General features: G+C 38.4%; 1 protein-coding gene across 5 annotated transcripts in view; it reads right to left on the bottom strand.

The window, feature by feature from the left end:
- The window catches only part of RFTN2 (raftlin family member 2), a 91,724-nt gene that overhangs the window by 52,059 nt on the left and 16,534 nt on the right, over positions 1-23,131 (bottom strand). For 4 of the 5 annotated variants that reach the window (XM_061380711.1, XM_061380722.1, XM_061380692.1 and 1 more), the window contains exons 3-6: positions 9,926-10,109; positions 8,242-8,356; positions 4,241-4,520; positions 1,624-1,827 (exon numbers count right to left, since the gene is read on the bottom strand). In XM_061380711.1, the coding sequence (XP_061236695.1) occupies positions 1,624-1,827; positions 4,241-4,520; positions 8,242-8,356; positions 9,926-10,109 (783 nt within the window). Of the gene's footprint in view, positions 1-1,623; positions 1,828-4,240; positions 4,521-8,241; positions 8,357-9,925; positions 10,110-22,477; positions 22,610-23,131 lie in introns of all 5 variants that reach the window. The other variant, XM_061380732.1, reaches the window with a different exon arrangement.

Genomic DNA, 23,131 nt, shown 5'->3' on the forward strand with positions numbered 1-23,131 from the left:
TCATAAGCATCTAGCTTATGAATAAAGCTAGAGGAGGTGATGGAATTCCAGTTGAGCTCTTTCAAATCCTAAAAGATGATGCTGTGAAAGTGCTACACTCAATATGTCAACAAATTTGGAAAACTCAGCAGTGGCCACAGGACTGGAAAAGGTCAGTTTTCATTCCAATCCCAAAGAAAGGCAATGCCAAAGAATGCTCAAACTACCGTACAATTGCACTCATCTCACACGCTAGTAAAGTAATGCTCAAAATTCTCCAAGCCAGGCTTTAGCAATACGTGAACCGTGAACTTCCAGATGTTCAAGCTGCTTTTAGAGAAGGTAGAAGAACCAGAGATCAAATTGTCAACATCTAATGGATCATGGAAAAAGCAAGAGAGTTCCAGAAAAACATCTATTTCTGCTTTATTGACTATGCCAAAACCTTTGACTGTGTGGATCACAATAAACTGTGGAAAATTCTGAAAGAGATGGGAATACCAGACCACCTGACCTTCCTCTTGAGAAACCTGTTCGCAGGTTAAGAAGCAACAATTCAAACTGGACATGGAACAACAGACTGGTTGCAAATAGGAAAAGGAGTACGTCAAGGCTGTATATTGTCACCTTGCTTATTTAACTTATATGCAGAGTACATCATGAGAAACGCTGGGCTGGAAGAAACACAAGCTGGAATCAAGATTGCCGGGAGAAATATCAATAACCTTAGATATGCAGATGGCACCACCCTTATGGCAGAAAGTGAAGAAGAACTAAAGAGCCTCTTGATGAAAATGAAAGAGGAAAGTGAAAAAGTTGGCTTAAAGCTCAACATTCAGAAAACTAAGATCATGGCATCCAGTCCTGTCCTTCATGGCAAATAGATGGGGAAACAGTGGAAACAGTGGCTGACTTTATTTTTCTGGGCTCCAAAATCACTGCAGATGGTGACTGCAGCCATGAAATTAAAAGATGCTTACTCCTTGGAAGGAAAGTTATGACCAGCCTAGACAGCATATTAAAAAGCAGAGACATTACTTTCTCAACAAAGGTCCATCTAATCAAAGCTATGGTTTTTCCAATGGTCATGTATGGATGTGAGAGTTGGACTATAAAGAAAGCTGAGTGCCGAAGAATTGATGCTTTTGAAGCGTGGTGTTGAAGAAGACTCTTGAGAGTCCCTTGGACTGCAAGGAGATCCAACCAGTCCATCCTAAAGGAGATCAGTCCTGGGTATTCATTCGAAAGACTGATGTTGAAGCTGAAACTCCAATACTTTGGCCACCCGATGTGAAGAGCTGACTCATTTGAAAAGACCCTGATGCTGAGAAAGATTGACAGCAGAAGGGGATGACAGAGGATGAGATGGTTGGATAGCATCACCGATTCAATGGACATGAGAGTGGGTAAACTCCGGGAGTTGGTGATGGACAGGGAGGCCTGGTGTGCTGTAGTTCATGGGGTTGCAGAGTCAGACACAACTGGGTGACTAAACTGAACTATACTGTGCAATAATTAGAATCTTTTTTCTTAGTAGTAATATCTGTCCTTTTAGCCATTGAACTTGAGAGGCAAAAACATTTCCACCAACTCTGACACAGGTCAAATTTTTTAGGTATCAACATATCATAATATAAAACTTACCTTTAGATGTTTCCCAGCATACAAAAGAATCAATTAAAGACAAGCCTTGTTTATAATAAAATGTAGTTAACTCCAGCCAATCAGCATCAAGTGTACTAATGACAGAGCCTTTTCTTGTTACTTTCATTGACAGGATGCCTTCCTGATAGTTCCAGCAGGTTGATTCATCATCAAAAACATTGAAGACTGTATACAACTTGTTATCTGAGGATAGGTATTCAGAAGGAAGAAAAAAGGGAAAGTATTACTAAAATTGTGTTTTAAAAATTTAATTAATCCTGAGCTATTTCAAGCATATAGGCACAGAGAATAATAAATTACCTACCATGCAAGTTTTATCAAATGTTAACTTTGGGCCATGTTTGCGTCAGAGCTTTTTCAAGGAAATGAGAGATGTATGTAGATAAGGCTCACGATGTATCTCTCCTAATCCTATTCTCCAGAAATAGCTACTGTAATGAATTTGGTGTTAATCATTCTCATGCAAGTACTTCTGTTCTTTAAAATACATGTCTATACATATAAATGATGTTTTGCAATTTAAAATTTTTTAAAAATGGGGTGTTGTGTGTATCAATCCATAAGTTAATTTTCTTGTTCAATATTATGCTTTAGAAGTATAATTAATACATGTAGGTCTTGTTCATTTAGTTTAACTGTTACATAGCATTCAAGTTTACTTTTCTCCTATTGATGGAAATAGATATTATTATTGAATTTCTGTTATTACAAACATTACTCATTCCTTGGATACATATGTGAAAGTGACTCTAGAATGCATACTACTTTAAGTTAGCAAATTCTTAACTTGGAGGTCCATGGACCCACATCATTGGTTGTGCATTAGGAAGTCTGACGTCATTTTCATCACAGACAGTATTAGGGATATGTGTGTTATCTGTGTTTTTCTTGGTGAGTTTCCATGGATTTCACCAGACTCTCCAAGAGGTCTTTATTATGCATCTGCTCCCAACCCCCTACACCAAAAGTTAAGAACCAACCCCTGGCATAGAAAAGTTATCAGGGTTTTAAAATAATCTAAATAGAAGGCAGAATCTAAAGACTGATAATTAAGTAGCATATTTGATTTGGAATTTAAAAGATTAGGAATAGACATTTGATCTAATCAAAGTCAGGATGGGAATGAGCACGAGTTTAAAAGTAGCCATGGGCCTGGTGGGCTACTGTCTATGGGGTCACACACAGTCGGACACGACTGAAGTGACTTAGCATAGCATAGCATAGTATAGCATGGATACCAGGTGGCGCTAGTGGTAAAGAACCCTCCTGCCAACACAGGCGATGCAAGAGACTTGGGTTCAATCCCTGGGTCAGGAAGATCCCCTGAAGGAGGGGATGGCAACCCACTCCATTATTCTTGCCTGGAGAGTCCCATGGACAGAGAAGCCTGGTGGGTTATAGTCCATAGGGTTGCAAAGAGTTGGACTTAGCATGCAGCATACATGTGGATAGAATATAATAGTTGACCATATAACAGAATATAGAATAGAATATAATAATGACCATAATTCCAACACTCGTTCACTCTTACATTCCTAAATTTTTCACACTACAGGAAAATCAGGGTGGTAGTTAGCTAAAGAACTGGTTAAATAAAAATGGAATGGTGTTGGTGGTGGTGAGGTGGTGAGATGATGAGCTGGGAAATGCTCTTGGTTCTTTCTTAAGGAGGCCATGCTGACTGTGGTCCAATGAATGTCTGCCATGCACAAATATTGAGCAATCTCACCACAACCCAGAAAGCTGATACCACCAGTGCATGTGGCCTCAGCACCAACCAAGACTGATCAAAGGATCAGTTAATAGCAGCTAACTTAATACAGAGTCTATTCTGTGCCAGGCAGAATAAGCACTTTGTAGACATCTCATTTCTATTTATCACAGCAACACCTTTCTATAAAGACACTGAGGCAGTCTGACTGTAAACTCCTAATTCTAAGGTTTACACAGTCTTTGATTTTCTCTATTAGTGCTTTTTAAATCATGTCCATAAATGTATCAGAAAACTTAAAACAGTCCAAAATACTCTCAGTTTCTTGGGAAGACTTGCTAGCTGCAAAGAAGAATAAAACTATTGTTTAAAGTTATTTAAGGATGCAGGCACTATTGTTATATTAATTGTTTCATCATGATGTGCATTCTCATATTCCAGTTGGTGATTAAAGGAAGCCAATTAACTTCAAAGGTGAAAACCATCCATGAAATGGGAAAGGCCAAAACTAAAATTCTCACAGACTGTTTTTAGGGAAAAACATAAATCAGAACAGCTTTCTTTACAGAATCACTTTTTTGGTACACATGCACAGCCTTCATTTTACAGAGGTGTTGGTTCATGACTAAACAGAAGCCAATTTTTAACACAAAGTTTCATTACGTGGATGGTGTATGACCATGCCAGGGATAACTGTATGGAAAACTGCCCTACCTTACACCCATCTGTAATAATTTAAAAAAATCAAGACAAGTTTATACAAGTTTATTCATTAATCTTTAGAGATATAATTTGTCTCGTATTTGTTAAAAACCCTTCAAAACATATTTTTGCTAAATTTAAAAGAATATAGATCCTATTTCTACTCTTCTTGTCTATTATTACCTTCTCCTTTTCTTGATTTAGAGAAACTGGGGCTGCCATCTCGTTCCATTTGACACTGTCCACTTTCACGATGCAGTTCTTCCTCGATTCCACTTTCAGACGATTGCCCACTTAATGTTCCTTCATTCCAGTTTTTACAGTTTTCCTCTGGACTACGTCTCACATGCAGTGTTGATTCAATGTCTCCATCGAGGTTGGTTCCATTGCAGAATTTAAGTGGTGGGTAATGCTGTGATATGAATCCAACAAATCTCATTCCTCTTTTAGCAGCTACGTTAACCTGAGGTTTAAAAAGAGATGTTAGAACAAAATGTAAACTTCATTTACATTGATTACTTTATCAATTAATCTTTAGGCTTATTAAGGAAATCCATTAGAAAAGGAGTAAATCGACCAGTAACTAAAGGCCTATTCATAAACAAACTAATGACCTTTAATACAGGACCAGGCCTAAGACAGAGTCACACTATTATTCTGACTTCTTCAAACAGAACTAATACACTTTAGAAATTATGAAAACAAGAATTGTATTTTCTCCAAAAGGTTATTATTTGGGAACAACTAATAATTCTATAGCATGAATTTTGCAGCCCTGTTAACAATGGTTTCTCCAGTTGAAGTAAAATATAAAACTATTCTAAGAAATGCTCAAAAATAACATTACCAAATACATCTTAATTAATAAAGAAGAGACATTAATTTAAAAGCAGAAAACATGCAGTCTTGTTTGCTTGATGTAGGTAAAAGAAAAATGTTAAAAGACTTACTCTTGACAAATGTGTATGCATATACATAAGCCAAATTCATACTCCCACTCTGATCTGCTCATATCTTGAAGCTATTGTCTCCTTTCTGGGCCAAATACACATAATTAGATTCAATCTTGTCAGTTACTGAGTAGGGTTCAGAAACACATGACAATGCCAGTGAAATCATTTGAGAGCTTAAGAGTGATTATTTTCACACTTGGCACTTTTCTTTCTCTGCTTTTGCATGATTTCTTTGTTCTTTTTGTGTCATGTCTTTCTCCTGTGTTAAACACACTTCTTTTGAGGGTAGGCACTATCTTACTCATTTTTGTGTTGCAATGTTTTGTACCTATATGTGCTCTATAAGTATTCGTTAAATACGTTAAAATGAAGAAATAGAAACATCTTTTATATTGTCACTACTTTAAATGTTTTAAGTGTTTTAAATTTACTTGGAAGGGGAAGAAAGAGTTATGATGCGGATTGCAAGTGCAAACATCTATAGTCAGAAATGAAAGGGAATGAAAAAGGCCAGTAAGAAGAGTGGTGAGGGAATTCCCTGGTGGTCCAGTGGCTAAGACTCCGTGTTCCCAGTGCAGGGTGCCCAAGTTCAATCCCTGCTCAGGGAACTAGATCCCACATGTCCAACTAAGAGTTTGCATGTTACAGCTAAAGATTCTGCATGCCACAGTTAAGACCATGTGTGTGTTCCAAGTCACTTCAATTGTGACAAACTATTTGCATCCCTATGGACTGTAGCCTACCAGGGTCCTCTGTCCATGGGATTCTCCAGGCAAGACTACTGCAGTGGGTCGCTATGCCCTCCTCCAGGGGATCTTCCAGACCCAGATATCGAGCCTGTGTCTCCTACGGCTCTTACATTGCAGGCAGATTCTTTACAGCTGAGCCACTGGGGAAGCCCAACTAAGACCCGTGCAGCCGAATAAGTAAATATTTTTTTAAAAAAGAAGAAGAAGCAGGGTGAAATCAGGCTGCAATATCCACTTAAAGGGGCCGACTGTAACTTAGCTCTGGCCGAAGAGGAGGGAATTCTGAGCCAGGCAGAAACTATGGGTATTTGGAGCTAGGACAAACACTGCTGACACAGTATCATTTACTCCTATAAATTAACACATTATGACTGTAGCATTGCAAGAAACCTCCAAAATAACCATAAATTGTCCTTTATATCAGGACTCCTGGGAGAGGAGAGGAGATGTGGTAAGGAGCCAGGTCAAAGTGCTTTTTCTAGGTTTTATTTGTTGATTTGGGTGAAAAAGTACAGAAGTCTTTCTCTACTACTAAAAAGTTTTGTCTGGAAAAGTTTGGTTATCTTATGGAATAGTACTGTCTTTTCCATTTTTAATTTAGAAGAGTGATGTTTTTAATGTTTTTTATTTAGAAATCCTAGGGAAAACATTTGTAAATCTAAATTTAAAAAAGAGCAAACATTGACATAATATTAAAATAACCTAAAATCTAGCTGTTCAATAATCAACTCTTTATATAAAGCATTTGTTCAAAAATAGTATTTGGCACTTATCTATTGCTCTTGTTCATACACGGGGCAATGTTCAAACATTTCACATGCTATGTTTCCTGAAGCTGTTCTCTTCATAAAATAATCCCATTACTCTAATTGCTGAAATAATAGTACTTTCCTGTTTAAATAGATCTTTAACTGTGTTCAGGAAGTCAAATGCAAAACAAGGGCTCTCATGACGATCTATTAAGACTAAATTAGCAGTTTCATTTTTGTTTCTGGAGTGAATTTATTCCCATAAAAAATATTTCCCAGAATAGTAGCAGTAAATAGTGTATGAGTACCTTGTTTATAAAAATCTAGTTTTGAAAACTGTTCCTAAAAAACCTTAATGAATGGTGACTTTATATCTAAATGGGAAATACTTAGCTGCTATAACTGGCAAAACACAAGCCACAGATAGTCTTACACGGTCATTTAAAGCTTGGGAACAACACAATAGTAACAGTGAACAAATTTCACAGTTTCTTATTTGACAGGAAATGCCTTAGGTTTTTGGCTGTATTCATTTAAATAAAGCTAAACCTTACACATATGTCAATGCAACTAAAGTTAAAAAAATCCAAACTTTAGCCATCAAATCCTGTCAACTTCAAATACTTATGAATGTACAATTTTTCAATCAATATACATATAGTGTTTAATTTTTCATTTAAGGTTTATGAAGTTCTATCGAATAGATTTTTTTCTCTCAACAGCCAATGTACTTGTCATGTTCAATGCCCATGAAGTATTCTATCTTATTGTTAGACCATTGCCTCCTTCTCAGTTTTCCAGTTGTTGAGAATTTGGCCCCTGTTTAAGGTATCTTTGCATAAACATGACTTTTCCCTTTTCAGTCAATTTCCTGGAATAGATTCCTAAAAAGGAAAATAAAATAAGATTTATGATTTTTATAACCAAATTGATATTCACTGTACTAATTTATTCCAGTGCTAACTGCATTATATATGATTATATTTGAATTTTTTCTTAAAGGTCTTTACAGCACTGAATTTAATATTTTCAACTTAATTTCTCAGTTCATACTGGTGAGGTATTACTTCTCAGTTTTTACTTACATTAAAATTTATTAGTTAGGTTGAACCCTTTGCCAAATGTTTCTTCATTATTTGTGTTTCCTTTGTACTTTCTGTGGATTGTCGGTCCATTCAAGACTGAATGTACTTTCATGCTTTTGTGTTCATTTCCTATATACTCTGAAAATGAAGCTTCCGTAAGACACATTTCTTGACCATTTCTCCGGATTCTTTTTTTCCTAGTATATAATTATATTTATATATTCAAACTCAAGTTCCTCAACTACTGTTATAATTAAATATGTCCAGTCTTTCATTTTCTTTTGGATTTTTTAAACTTGAAAAACTTAACTCTTTATTTTATGTGAAATGTGTGGAGTCTATTTTCTACTGATCGATTGCCCATTTTTCCAGCACCATTCACTAAGTAATGGTTATTTCTCCATTTTATTTATCAGGTTTGTTATGAAACCTCTTATATATGTATTAATTTATTTCTGGCATTTCTTTTCTGTTTCACTGGCCTCTATTTCTGTTTTTAATTCTACAATTTGGTAATATGCTTTGTTTTAAAGCCTAGTAGACTAAGTCACCTATCATTTCCCTGTTCTTTTTAAAGTAGGAAAGGAAACTGATGAAGAAATATGAAATATTTCTCAATATCCCATGTAAAAACATGTATTTTAGTACCTTTTCTATCAGTTCTTTTGTTACGTCATTTGTTTGTGTCTCATAAGTTAAAGGACATTCCTCAATCACAAGCCTTGGGCGTCTTTGTCCACTGGGTGCTGTCGAATGCTTCGTGCTGTAACAGAGAATATGTTTATGGTTGGAAGCCAATTGTTAATTTTTAACTAATAAGCTCATGTGAAAATGAGTGAGCTTCTCACAAATAAGGTCAAGGTATCCCTTTTTCTTTGTTATTTCAACTTTAATGGTTGTCTTCTTATGTAAAATTATCAGAAAAAAACATAATAATTTCTATTTAGATTACCTTGGTTAAAATCTCTAAGAATTTAATTTCTAATTTAACATGAAAGAAAAGCTACACGTCCATTGTTTTGATAAGTTATGAGAAATTATTTTAGATCACTGCTATACCTCATTATTGGGCAAAAGTGATCCTTCTTAAGTGCAGATAAATATTGTCCTATCTTTTTCCTTTTTCTTCTTTTCTCACCTTCCCCCCTTGATTATTCTTAGCCATGGCAGGGCACTGCTAAATCTATTTGAAGTAGAGCAAAAAGAGAAAAATAACTTATCCATGGTTTATAAGATTTGTAGTTAGGACATAAAGTGTTGCTACTGTGTGGTAAGTGACCTATTTACCTAGTAATGCTTGAACTAGTAAAGACCTGATGTGGCACCCTGTCATGGATAAAGCTGGTTGTGTACATGTCCTCTCAGAATGTCCAAGTGGGCAGTTAGTTATTCAGTAGCAGACAGGGTTCCTAAAAGCACATTGGGAATTTTTTTTTAAAGCCTTTTCTTTTCCCCCAATCTTTCTGTTTTCTTCTCTCTTTCCCTTATTTCATTTTCCCTTCTCTGCTTAGTCCTTTCACAGTTAAAGTGATTATTAGTCCATCACTGTAAAGAGAAAACACAATTTCTACCTTGGTCTTTGAAATGATTTTGATACAGTTGAAGAGTTGTGTAACAAATATTTAATATGTGTATCAAAGACATTGGTTTGGTTATTTTTACTTTTCCACCTGTAAGGAACAACAGTATTCTGAATACTATCAAATGTACAAGCTAGGTTAGGAAAAACATTTGTATTGTCTGGAAAAGCAGCCATTAAAATTTAAAAAGCTAAAAAAAAAATCTAAAAAGGATGACTTTTATCTCCTAGTTTTTGGAAAAAGCTGGTAAGAGATCTATCCAGTTTATAAGAACTCAGCATGTAGGACTTTTTGCTGTAGAAGTTTTGGAAGTTAGTTTCTGTGGCTACTGTTAGTAAAACTACATCGGACACTTCAGAAAAAATGCTCAGTGAAAGAGGACTTGTTCAGTCAGCTCTTTCAGCTCAGTGATTGGAGGCAGCTAACTGTTACTCCCTCATCTGGTGAAGTTGCTACAGGAGTGTTCTCGCTCTTCTTGAGTATATTTTTCTTTTCTTCTGTTCACTGACATCCTTACCAAGGACCTATTTTTGTCTGCAAGGGGCTCAATCCTGAGAAGTTTTAAGGAAGGAGATTGACATTTTCTTCTCCCAATCCAAGTTCAACTGTTGGAAAATCTGCCTTTAAGCCAAAACCCCTAATTATCCTTTATTCTCCATCACTGGGTTCAAACTTTCTTTTCTTTTAGCCAAAGAAAACTTTCTCTCTTAACAGCTTCTCAATATGACAGTTTTCTTGAGCACCAGCCTTACCTTAATTTCAAGCGCGATAGCACCACCCTGTATAGGTAACTTGCAGGCAAGTGTTTTTGCTGCCCCACAGGTTGTATAACAGGATGAATAGCTCCAACAATATATCCTTTAAGATAGTAGTCTTCCACTTTTGTTACTATATCAAGAATGGAATTTATCTTGATGACTTCTGGGTTTGGTGAAGCTGAAATATCAAATACAGAGACATTTGCACATTCATAAAGTTGAACTATACATTATTTCTATCTATGTGTGATGACACTAATGAATAGAAAACACACTCATGCATATGACTTAATCTCAAATAAAGTTACACTAACAGGGATTACATATTTTCTAAGTTAATTCCAGAAAAAAAAGCAAAAGTAATCTTAAAAGCTGGCAGATATATAGTATTACCAATATGTCTTAAAGTGGAAATATAATACCTTGTATATATATATGTATGTTTCAATTTCTATTAAGGCAGTTTTATATTTTAGGATTTCATTTGAGTGACTATATTTCCATTAATAGATATAGAAGACATATATAGGAGAAACAGTATTAGGTTTAGAAGCCATTGTTTTTATGATTCTGGACAAGATGAGATGTAAAATTTCTTAAGAGTGATATTCATACAAATCTAAAGACTAAAAATGAAGAAATGATATTTGTTAAGCAAGAATTGTTAAGTGCTTTCTTATTTCCAATTACACTTCAAAAACATCATGTTTTAAGTTTCTCTGGGAAACTAAAAATATGATTTCTTATGGCACTTAATAAATATTTGAGTAAAGAAACTGAAAAAGTAAAGGTACCCAGAAATTCTTTTCAATAAGCAAAAATTCTAAATATAAAGGAAATTTAAATGCAAAATTTGGTATGCAGTTGAACCATCCCTTTGAAGTAGGACAAATCTGTAGAAACTATAGAAAAGTAGAATCTGTATAGTTTTCAGTAAAAGGAAAAGGGTGTGTTATATGGGAAATGAATATTTTTTCAGTATTAATTTTAAAAACAACTTCATTTTCTGTAATATTATTTCTAACTTTCTGGAAAACCACCAAGAATTAATAGCTATAAATAGAGCTGTAATTTGGTTATCTCTTGAGTAACAAGACATATGAAATTAACTCCAGGTATGGGTAGCACTGGTTGTTGGCATTCTGTTAGTGTGGTCAGTGCTGTCCAGCAAAGAGCTGCTGCCAGCTGCCCAAACACAGGAAGTAGGTTAAGAAGCAGACAAGGAAGAAGGGTCAGAGGAAATCCCCACTGGCTCTTACATTCAGATCCACGTGATGGAACAGAAACACACCACTTGGGTTCATGTGGGTTCATGCCAACTTTTCAAATGAAAATAAAGCACTCCAAAAAAAGTTATATAAACCATGATGAATCCATTTACTCAAATGTTCATCCTTTTTTGGATTTAAACTAATCTATATACAATATATTTTCATCATTATGAATAGGAATAAAAACAAAGAGAGTGATCCTGGGCTTGGAAGAAACAGCTGGATTTCATTGCAAAATGACCCAGTTCTGCCTGCTTGTGTGGCAATCACTCTGTGATTCATTTGGTTTTACTTTTTTAGTATTTAACTACCAACTCTGATTTCCAAACAAAGGAAATAAGAAACTATAAAAGAGAATAAACTGTTAAGACTAAGGAATGAAATGTAGCCTAAACTTATTTTTAGACGTCTATACTAATCCTATACAGTTCTAAAGAAAATTTCAATCTTTTAATAGATCTCATTGCTTATTTGTAGAAAATGGAAATATTTAGCATAATTCAGAAGAATCTTCAGAGTCTGGCCTCTATCTACTTACTCAGCCTTCAGTCTTGTCGGTCTTTTTTTTGTACGTCTTGCTTTGGCAGGCCTGATTTACTGGTGTTCCTGAGCCAGGCACACTATTTCATGCCTACAGACCTTCATTTCCTTTCCTGCTCCCCAAGCTGAGTTAATCACGCCTTCCTCTGTGCTGTGCATCCTACTAGCTCCCTTACCAAGCTACATTATAGTTACTTGTTTATATATCTGGCTCTGCTGTTTGACTGAGAATTCTTTACGGGCATAAAACCAGAATCACTTACCATGAGTAGAAAGTTACATATGAATAAATGCAACAAAAAGAAAACACTTATCAGAATCTAGCGGGAGACTGTTATCTGCCAAAGGCTGAGCCACACAGCCCTAGTCTATCTTTGTCGAAAGGGAGAATTAGCCATCCAACTCTAAACTGATTAGATGGCTTAAAAAGAACTGAAAAGAGCACAGCTTTCTGGTTATGAGATTCAATGTTAGTTAATTCTGTCTGTGTGTACAACTTAAAGGCATCTTATGTTTAGTGCTAAGTCTTTTGGTAGAGGCTTGGAGCCCCTACTTGGACAGAAGTAGCAAGGAAAGGGAGAAGGCAATGGCACCCCACTCCAGTACTCTTGCCTGGAAAATCCCATGGACGGAGGAGCCTGGTAGGCTGCAGTCCATGGGGTCGCTAAGAGTCGGACACGACTGAGCGACTTCACTTTCACTTTTCACTTTCATGCATTGGAGGAGGAAATGGCAACCCACTCCAGTGTTCTTGCCTGGAGAATCCCAGGGACGGCGGGGCCTGGTGGGCTGCCGTGTATGGGGTCGCACAGAGTCGGACATGACTGAAGTGACTTAGCAGCAGCAGCAAGGAAAGAGTGATGGCCTGCAAGGGGGCAGAGGACATCAGAGGGAATAAAATGAATTATGAAACTAGATAAAAGAACTATAAAAACTTTACAGTCTGAGGTCACTTAAAATACCTTCTACACTTCACTGGTCCACTTGATAATGAAGTCATTCCCTCCATTCTATTGTTTCAGCACACTGTTTTCAAAGGCAGACTTTTGTAGCACATTAAATGCAATCATGGAGAAGATGGCTATAACAAAATGACACTGGTGCTCAAAGAGATTTCCGTTCAGTTAGAGAATGTATTTCTGAGGCACACCCTGTTCTCTGGTGATGTCAGAGAAATTTTGTGACAATGGAACAAATCCAGTTTTTCTTGTCTAATCTACATCCTCTTCTACTCTCAGTGAAGTAAGGTTATTGTCTTGAGTTCAATGCAAAATAATGTTAATGCACAAAACACAAACATACAAACAGACAGAAGTTTTGGGAGGAATTACAAACTAAGAAGTCCAAGAAAGCCACAAAGGGGGTAAAGAAAAGTTGTACATCAATACTTATAAGCATATCTTAGCATAAGTTTTTGTAAGGATCATATCACTTTGGGCCCAGTGCTTTACATTAATTATTCAACTGTCTCAAATGTGCATGTTCTTCTATTTGGAGGTCTGTGTGTCTTTTGATAAATTGCACTCAGCATAGACATGACAATTACTGTAAATGCTTAAAATATACTTATTAAAGGACCAGCTGTATGAAAAATTGGTTGTAACATTAACATATTCAGTGAACAGAGCTCCAGGATGCTCACGGAGCAGCAGTTTAGAAAATAGATTCTATGGGGAATTCCGTTGTGGCCCAGTGGTTAGGACTCTGCACTTTCACTTTCACTGCTGAGGGCCGGCAAGGTACTTTGCACCCATGTGCCTCAGTTTCCTCATCTGCAAGGTGAGAATAATAACAGTCTCTATAGGGTTGTTAGGATTGAATAAATTTATATTTATAAGTTTATATTTGTTCCTAGAAAGCATCTGGCATGTAGCTAGCATGTGCTATACAACTGTTGGCTGCTTTGTTAAATAAAGTCCTTTCCCGAGGAAAGAGGGGCAGCACACTCTTCTCACTGTTAGCGTTAGGATCGGGAAGCAAATCACCCGGGCTCAAATTATGCCATGTACTAGATCTGGAATCAGTTACTTTGCTTCTCTGAGATGGGGACAAATTAACTTCATAGAGTTGCTTTGATAGTAACTATAAAACATGAGCCCAGGGCCTGGTACAAAATAAACACAGAGACATCAGAGACGTGTCTCTCTGTTGGTGGCCCAGCTCAGAAAAGACGGTTTTGAATGGAAGCTGTTCTCAGAGACAAGTCATTGTTGGTTTAAAAAAAAAATCTCCAGGAAGAAGTTCATTGTAGAGATCTGGACTTATTTCAAAAGCCCAGCCTGGGTCCGTCTGTAGAATTCTAGATCAGAGGCCCTTAACTCACACTCTAGACCTCAAATCCCTAACTCACCCTGTAGATTAGGTGTCCCCAGCTCACTCTCCAGACCAGGGTCCCTAACTCACACCGATCTATTCCATGGAGTCCCAGACTCAAATGTCCAAAGGTACCAGCTTGATTAAACAAAGAAAGGGGCTGTGCTGGAGAAGGGACCTGGGGAAGACTTAATACCTCATCTGAGAGTGCAGCAGCCTTGGTCCAGTAGTTGCCATGTGGGCCCAGTGTCACTGAATCTTCTTCTTAGTGGAGACAGGAGGATGGTGGTGAGAAGAGGGCTGTGATTCACTCTGTTGGCAGACTGTCTTTCTTATCTGACATTGTGACTTACTTTAAACATGCCAGTGTCATTCAAGAAAAGTAAACCCAGGAGCAAGGAAAAGAGAAATAAATCTGGAAGTTTTGTTGAGAACATCCCTTCATGTAATCCCCTCTATTCTTAATAATGCTTTAAACTGTGCTGAAAAGAGACTGGCAACCTGATTCAGCTTAGAGACGTGAACAAGGGTGAGCTGTGCCCCCAGAGTGAGGTATTTTCATCAGCGCTCACTAGAGTGGATAATTACGTTTCTGTGAGAGGCTTGGTGTCTGCGTCAAGCCTTTGATTTGATCTCCTTACACTGGGGTGGTAATATCAGAGACTCTATTACTTTAAAACACAGGAAATTAGCGGGGAGGTGTGGTTGTTTTGGCTAGAACTGAAGAGCACAGGCAGTTAGCAGCAGCTGCGAGCCATCTTGCTCTTAGCTCCTCAACCACCAAGAGTTCCTTCTCAGTTCCTTGGGAGATGGAACAAACGTTGTTGACAGCATTAATGGGTGGGGTTGGTTGCAATTCAATCAATGCTACATGATTGGTAAAAGCTTTATTATACCTTACAAGGCCATTGTGAAGGAAAGTATTTTGTAGTTGCTTTGAAAACTACCCACATGCAGCGTGGATTTTTTTCTCATTAAAATGTAAACATATAGAAGGTTAAGTAACGTTCTGTCATTTTTCCTCATAGTTTCTGAAATAAAATATCAGTACACTTTTTTATGGTCCTTTGCTTAAAAACTTCATAGATAAAGATCTAATTTTAAAAATACAAAAAAGTCACATTATTTTAGTATAAAGCTAAGAACTTGTTCAATACCAAAAGCTTCGCTCTGATGATGTAACTCTATGAAAAAAGTCCAGGACATATAAATGTGTTTTTTTGTGAAGATTGGTATGTATTTTTGAAATATTTATGAAACATTATTTCCTCAGATAAAGATACGATGGCAAACACTGGCAAGTAATCTTACCATATTTTCAAAAGGGAACAGACTGTCAAAATCCATATTATATTTAGCAATTATAGTAAAAAATAACAAGTAACATATACCAGGGTATTCTGTGCCAGGCACTATGTGAAGTGCTTTACATGCCTAATATTAATAAGTCCTTACAAAAACTCCATAACGTAGATATTATCACTGTTCTCAAATGAGGAAACTCAGGAAGAGAGAGGTTTGATAACTTGCCCAGATTGTTAGTGAGTGGTAAGGCTGTGCCCCTGATGGTGGGAAAGATTGAAGGCAGGAGAAGGGGTGACAGAGGATGAGATGGTTGGATGACATCACTGACTCAATGGACATGAGTTTGAGCAAACTCCAGGAAATAGTGAAGGACAGGGAAGCCTGGTGTGCTGCAGTCCATGGGGTGGCAAAGAGTCCGACACAACTGAGCAACAGAACAGCAACAACAACAACAAAGGCTGTGACTGTACCAGACAGAATGACTCCATGGGGGGCTTGGGCGTGGGTGGGGCGGGCAGAGGCCCGGGCTGCGCGCGCAGGGGGAGGTCGCCCGGCCCGCGCGGTCCAAAAAAAATTAAAAAAAAAAAAAGAATGACTCCATGGAATTCTTCAGGCAAGAATATTGGAGTGGGTTGCCATACCCTCCAGGGGATCTTCACGATCCAGGGATAAAACCTGCACCTCTCACGTTTCCTGCATTTGCAGGCAAATTCTTTACCACTAGTGCCACCTGGGAAGCCCTTTTAGCACCTACAGGAAAGTAAAACTTCATTTGCAATTTTGTTAATTCGGAATTTCTGCAAATTCAGACATGAGCTGCACTAAAGCTTTTGATTTCTATAAATTATTAAGCAATTTAATGTATGGATATTAAAAGGAGTATCTGGTTTACACTACTTGTCAAAATGTTTTGTTACTTAGAAATATAAACTACTATATAAGGAACATCCAAATTACATAACTTTTTGTTTTCAATAAAAGTTGCCATCTTTGTAGTCACTCATTAATATATTTAATTGAAGTAATACAGTTGCAGTTTTGAAATACACTCCAACTGGAGGAACTACATAGTTCATTATTATAGGCAGCTGTGCAAAAGATCACATCATGACCACTTAAAACTCTTGCAGTCTGTGTTCCACTGCTGCCTCCTTCATGTGCTGCACTCCACCTATTCTATTTGCAGTTCCCAAACCATGAAATATTCTCTTGTTTCTGAGTCTGTTCATCTTGTCTTTCAGCCTTGTCTTACTCCCACTTCCTACTTAGCTTTTTTTTTTTTTAACCTTTAAAAAAATCTTGTCTGGGGGTAGAAACGTAACATACAGAAAGCACAAAACATATTTTAAAGTGCCAACATTTGGTAATGCCATCCATTCAAAAATCTGAAAATGACAGGCACTTCAGAAGCCTACCATTCCGCCCTTTACGATCACAATCCCTCTCTCCCACTCTGTGCTAACTTGACTTTTTCTTTTACTTTGACTTTTATGGTCCTCAATTCCTTGCTCTTCTTCTTAGTTAACTATGCTAGAATGGTGGCGTTCATGGTAAAGAACCTGCCTGCCAATGCAGGAGACGTAAGAAATGTGGATTTGATCCCTGGGTCGGGAAGGTCCCCTGGAGAAGGGCTCAGCAACCCACTCCAGTATTCTTGCCTGGAGAATTTCATGGACAGAGGAGCCTGGTGGGCTATGGTCCATAGGGTTGCAAAGAGTTGGACATGACTGAAGCGACTTAGCATGCATGCATGCAAGAATGTAAATAAACACTATAGTTCAGTTTTCTCAATTTTTGGAGCTTTATGTAAATGGAATCATACAATATGTGCTTTTGTGTTTGTTTTCTTTCACTGAACATTAAGCTCGTGAAATTCACCTGGTACAGCTTGTGTAGTTATGATTTGTTTTTCTCATTGCATTATAGTAGAGAACCACAAAAGTACTGCCTATGGCCTGTTTTGTCGCATATGGTATGTTGACTCTACATTGGCTGAGCTGAGTAGTCAGGACAGAGATCACATGGGTCACAAAGCCTAAAATATTTGCTATCTGGCCCTTTTCAGAAAAAGCTGGCGTGCTACGGTTCATGGGGTGGCAAAGAGTCGGACACGACTGAGTGACTGAACTGAACTGAGTCTTACTTCCGCAGTGTAGGGTTGCACTGTATGTACAGGTACATGTGCTCAATCGCTCAGTAGTGTTTGACTCTCTGCAGCCCCATAGACTGTAGCCCTCCAGGCTCCCCAATCCATGAAATTTTCCAGGCAAGAACTGGAGTGGGTTACCATTTCCCACTTCAGAGGATCTTCCTGATCCAGGGATCGAACCTGCATCTCTTGTGTCTCCTGAACTGGCAGGCTGGTTCTTTACCACTAGCACCACCTGGGAAGCCCTGCATAGTATGATATACCATAATTTACTTTTCCAATCTCTTGTTTGTAGATTTCTGAGTTGTTCACTCTTTTGGGGTTATTACAAGTAGTCCTTCTATCAGTATTTTTGTATGTGCTGCAGGTGAATGCGTAGTCACGCTTCCACTGGGATATGGATCTTTGCTAAAGAGATAATGACAAAGCATTTTTTTTTCAAAGTGGTTGTACCAGTTTACAAATACCTGGTATCAGCAGTCTTTTGACATTTTAGGGGCTTCCCTGGTAAAGAATCACCTGCAATGCAAGAGACCTGGGTTCCATCCCTGGGTTGAGAAGAACCCCTGGAGAAGGGAATGGCTACCTACCCCAATAGTCTGGCCTGGAGAATTCCATGGACAGAGGAGCCTGGCAGGCCACAGTCCATGGGGTCACAAAGAGTTGGACATGACTTTCATTTTCTTAACATTTTAGCTGTTTTTTGGATAATTTGTAGTGGTTTCTCACTGTGGTTTTAGCATGCATTTTTCCTGATTACTAATGAAGCTGAGCACAGTTTCATATGTCTGTTGGCCATTTGGATTTCCTGTTTTGTCATCTACCTGTCCAAATTTCTTGTCTGTTTTTCTATTCAGTTGTTTTTTCCTTCTTGATTTTCAGTTTCATTTTATGTATTATGGATACAAATCTTTGTCTAAGTTCCACTCATTCTTTAGATGATAGGAGGTGGCACTTAAAAATTTTTTTTAAAACATTTTTTAGCAACTAAGCAAGCTTTTTTTCTTAAAAAATAATTTTATTTATTTATTTTTGACTGTACTGGGCCTTTGTTGCTTTGTGCGTGCTTCTTCTTGTGGTGAGTGGGGGCTACTATTCATTGCGATACGTGGGCTTCTCATTGCAGTGGCTTCTCTTGTTGCAGAGCACTGACTGTAGGGCACGGGCTTCAGTAGTTGCGGCACGTGGGCTTAGTAGTTGTGGTTCCCAGTTTTAAAGCACCAACCCAGTATATGTGGCACATGGACTTAGTTGCCACGATGGGCATGTGCGATCTGCCCAGACCAGGGATTGAACCTGTGTCTCCTGTATTGGTAGGTGGATTCTCTACCACTTGAGGGAAGCCTGAGGTGGAATGTCTTTTAAGGAGTCTTTCTGGATCTACCTATCAAGTGGAGGTGCTCTTCTTTCCTCCTCTACAACCCTTAGATTTCTAGCAAAGCCTGTATCACAGCATAGAGTGTTTGCACCATAAATGAATACCCCACAGCAGGATGCTCGCTACGATGCAGGTTCTTACAAGTCAAGGACTAGGGTTTACTTATCTCTGTATCCTCATTCTGAGCTCAGTAGGTGCTGAGTAAGTGTTAGTTCAGAGAATAAATAAATGTCCACCCAGATATAAGAAAAAACCCCAATATAATGTAGATTGCCAATAGGAATGTATTTTCCTCCCAACATCAATATTTATTCAAGTGGGTTGAAAAGTGAAAGTGAAGTTTCTCAGTGGTGTCCGGCTCTTTGCGACCCCATGGACTGTAGCCTACCAGGCTCCTTGGTCCATGGGATTTTCCAGGCAAGAGTACTGGAGTGGGTTGCCATTTCCTTCTCCAGAGGATATTCCCGACCTAGGGATCGAACCCAGGTCTCCCGAATTGTAGGCAGATGCCTTACTGTCTTAGCTAACAAGTGGGTTAATTGTATGCTATTATCAGAGATTCCCTACTCCCCCAGGTCAGAATAGGATCTTTCTCTTCTATAACAGTCTGAAATTGTGAGGTTTTATTACGTTTTTAAACCAAAATATCCCACCAATTTAAACATAAGGAAAGTCTGTATGCAGTTTTTCACCTGGTAGGAGTTTGCACTAGGGACCATGTCAAGGATTCTGTTGACACTTGAGTAAATTTAGCAATTTTTGCTATAAATTTCTTTTTACGTAGCATTTTACATTTGAAAATCTTTTGACAGCTTGAGAAAATATTCAAGAACTTATGAGTCAAACAGATACAGAAAATTTAGTTGGACTGATCTTCCTTCTTTCCTTCCTTCCCTCATTTCTGACACTTTATTCATCTCTTGTTGATTTTTAGATGCATTCTCTTCAGTGCTGCATTTTCATTCTTCTTGAAAGTTCTCTAGTATTTAAAATTACTGATCATTTCTTCCTTTTTGAAACCCGTCCTTTCCTTGTTTTCTCTGGTGCTATATACGTTGCAGTTGTCCTCAGACTCTGTCATTTTTGTTGGAGGTGGTTTAGTTGCTAAGTCGTGTCCAACTCTTTGCAACCCCATGGACCGTAGCCTTCTAGGTTCCTCTGTTCCATGGGATTCTCCAAGAAAGAATACTGTTGTGGGTTGCCATTTCCTTCTCCAGGGGATCTTTCCAACCAGGGAATTGAGCCCCGGCATCCTGCATTGTAGGCAGATTCTTTACCGACTGAGCTACAAGGGAATGACTTGTAGACTCTGTCATTTTTGTTGAATAGTCCTCAATACCATTAAATATGCCTGATGACTCAGCCCAAGACACTTATGCTCTGCCCATATTCTCCTCTTTAAGACTTTATTTACTTCAATTCCTCCTGGAAGTCATCATCTCCAGCCGTGTACCTGTAACTCTCTCTGCCAGGATGTTCCACTGCCACCTCACAGGCAGCGTGCCTGGAATGGAATTGCTGTTTCACCCACTGACTCTTTGTGGGATGCCCCTTGTACTGTGGGAGGCATGGTTATTCCCACAGTTACTCAGGCTCAGAACTGGGAAGTCATCCTGGATTTCTCATTCTTTCTGTCCCTTCCTATCCAGCCCACCATAGGCTAAGTTCCTCTTTGGTAATGTCTCTTACAAATGCCCCTTGTATCCTCTCCTCATTGCAGGTCCACACTGTCAGTTGTGTTTAACTCTTTGCGACCCTATAAGACTATAACTCGCTAGGCTCCTCTGTCCATGGCATTCTCCAGGTAGAAATACTGGAGTGGGTTGCCACGCCCTCCTCCAGGGGATCTTCCCAATCTGGGGATCTTTCTGATCCAGGGATCTTTCCGATCCAGGGATTGAGGCCGCTTCTCTTATGTCTCCTGCACTGGCAGGCAGGTTCTTTACCCCTAGCACCTCCTGGGAAGCCCATTATTTCAACACCAGTTATTGGCCATCAGTCTTGTGCCAAACAGTGTGCCAAACACAGCAATGCAAAGGTGGACACGGCATACTTCCTGACCTTAAGGAGTTCATAATCTTGTCCAGTCTGACCAATTAGAATTTAAAGTACCAGAAGGCAAAAACTATGCGTTATTTCTTTTTGTATTTCATTGCTTATCAGCATCTTCTATGGAATCCATACATCAATATATTTATTACTGTAACAATGATAACAAAAGACAATGAGAGTTTCTGTTCTCATAATAAGAAAGCTAGCCAGGGCCCAGCAAAATTTTTCTCAATGCGTTTTTACATAATTCTATTAGAAAGTCAAATAAGGAAGTTACCATCTGTCCTTCTTTTGGGTTTCTAATATTATAGAAATTTCTTTTTAATCATAAAGATATACATGCTCTAAAAATCTTTAAGGCCATGGTTATTCAGATTATTTTCTAGGATTGCACAAGAAGGCACACCAACCCTTCTGGATCATTTGCAGAGTTCATTGAACTTTTCACTAATAAATTCTGTAATATGTGTCAGAAATTCTGACACACACTCTCATTAATACACATGTATAGATTACTATACAATAATTCAGAAAATTTATCACAAAGACTGTGCTGAAATCTCAATAGTGCAATTAGTAGACCTGGCCTAAAGCTAGGGGGGATAATACTTAACTTTTATTAAGTGCTTCTGTGCATGGGTGCTCAGTCACTCAGTCATGTCTGACTCTTTGTGACTCTATGGACTGTAACCTGTCAGGCTCCTCTGTCCATGGGATTATCCTGGCAAGAATACTGGAGTGGGTTGCCGTTTCCTCATCCAGGGGATCTTCCTTACCCAGGGGTTGAACTTGTGTCTCCTGCATTGCAGGCAGATTCTTTACCACTGAGCCACCTGGGAAGCCCTGCTTACCAAGTGCCAAGTACTTTTTCAAAGAGATTATTTTGTATAATCTCCTTTAATCCTTAAAACAATTCTATTATGTAAGCACCATTAGAATGCCCATTTCATAGATGAGGAAGCTGAGATACAGCAAAGTTCATAAACTTGCTAAGTTAGTGAGTGAAAGAGTCTAGATTCAGAAGCCAGGAACTTGACTCCAGACCCTTGTGTGCTTAATGATTAGACTATTATTTCTCCCATAGGAAATAGCAACCCTCTCCAGTATTCTTGCCTGGAGAATCCTAAGGACAGAGGAGCCTGGCAGGCTATAGTCCATGGGATTGCAAGAGTCATACACAACTTAGCAACTAAACCACCACCACCACCAGAGATATATAAATAATGGCTCAAAGTCCCCACAACACTAAAAAAAAAAGTGTGGGAAAGGCACACACACACACACACACACACACACACACACACACATACATGCAGAGGGAATGGAACTAAATGGAAAACAAATTGTTCAAGATAATTATACCCACTATAACACAGGGCACTGAAAATTTCAAAGGGTCTCCTGCCCCACTGGGACTAACTCCCTATCCCATGTTCTCTGTTGGGAAAAACAGTGGAGAATAACGTAAGAGACAGACTCTTCATGAGCACACACAGCTGTCGCCACCAGACCATTTTGTTTCCTGGAAGGTTACTCACTGCACATGGCCTCTGAGAGGCAGAAGATGCCACTATTCAGTAGTCCTTACAGCAACTCCAGGTCAGAATGGCTGGGGCTAAACGTAGAAGGCTGGCGTGCTTTAACCCCCATGTGACTCACTTCTCTGTACACTAGAGGAATAGGTGGGGGTGAGATACAACAGAAGAGAAAAAGGTGATTTGTGGAGCTGGGCTGATACTGAGTTTTGGCTTTTGAAGCAAAGGCAGAGACACAAACAAAACAAAACCGAAAACATGTGGAAGAATCGGAGAGAAAGGGAACACCAGGAGACTAGGCGCCTGGACCAAATAGGAACCAGGTGCAACTTTAAAATACATGCTTGCTTTCTGAGTTAGCATTTGCAAACTATGCCCGTATCTCCACTTTATATTGTAATACTCTGTCATCTCATCCAAACACGTAGAGTGAAAGGTAGAAATTTTACTCCTTTCACAGAGAAAAGGGCTTCTAATAATAACAAAACCAAAATGACTTCTGAAGAAAACTGTAGATTTTTCTGATTCAAGGATGGTTGCATTTAAACAAATTTGTTTGACATTGCTAACACTGTTGGGAAGAAATAAATCAGAAAAAAAATTTAAGTTGCTTTAAGACCTATGGGGATTTGTGCAGCAAATCTTAAAGCACAGATC

This window comes from Bos javanicus, chromosome 2, assembly GCF_032452875.1.
Source record: "Bos javanicus breed banteng chromosome 2, ARS-OSU_banteng_1.0, whole genome shotgun sequence".
Lineage (NCBI taxonomy): Eukaryota > Metazoa > Chordata > Mammalia > Artiodactyla > Bovidae > Bos > Bos javanicus.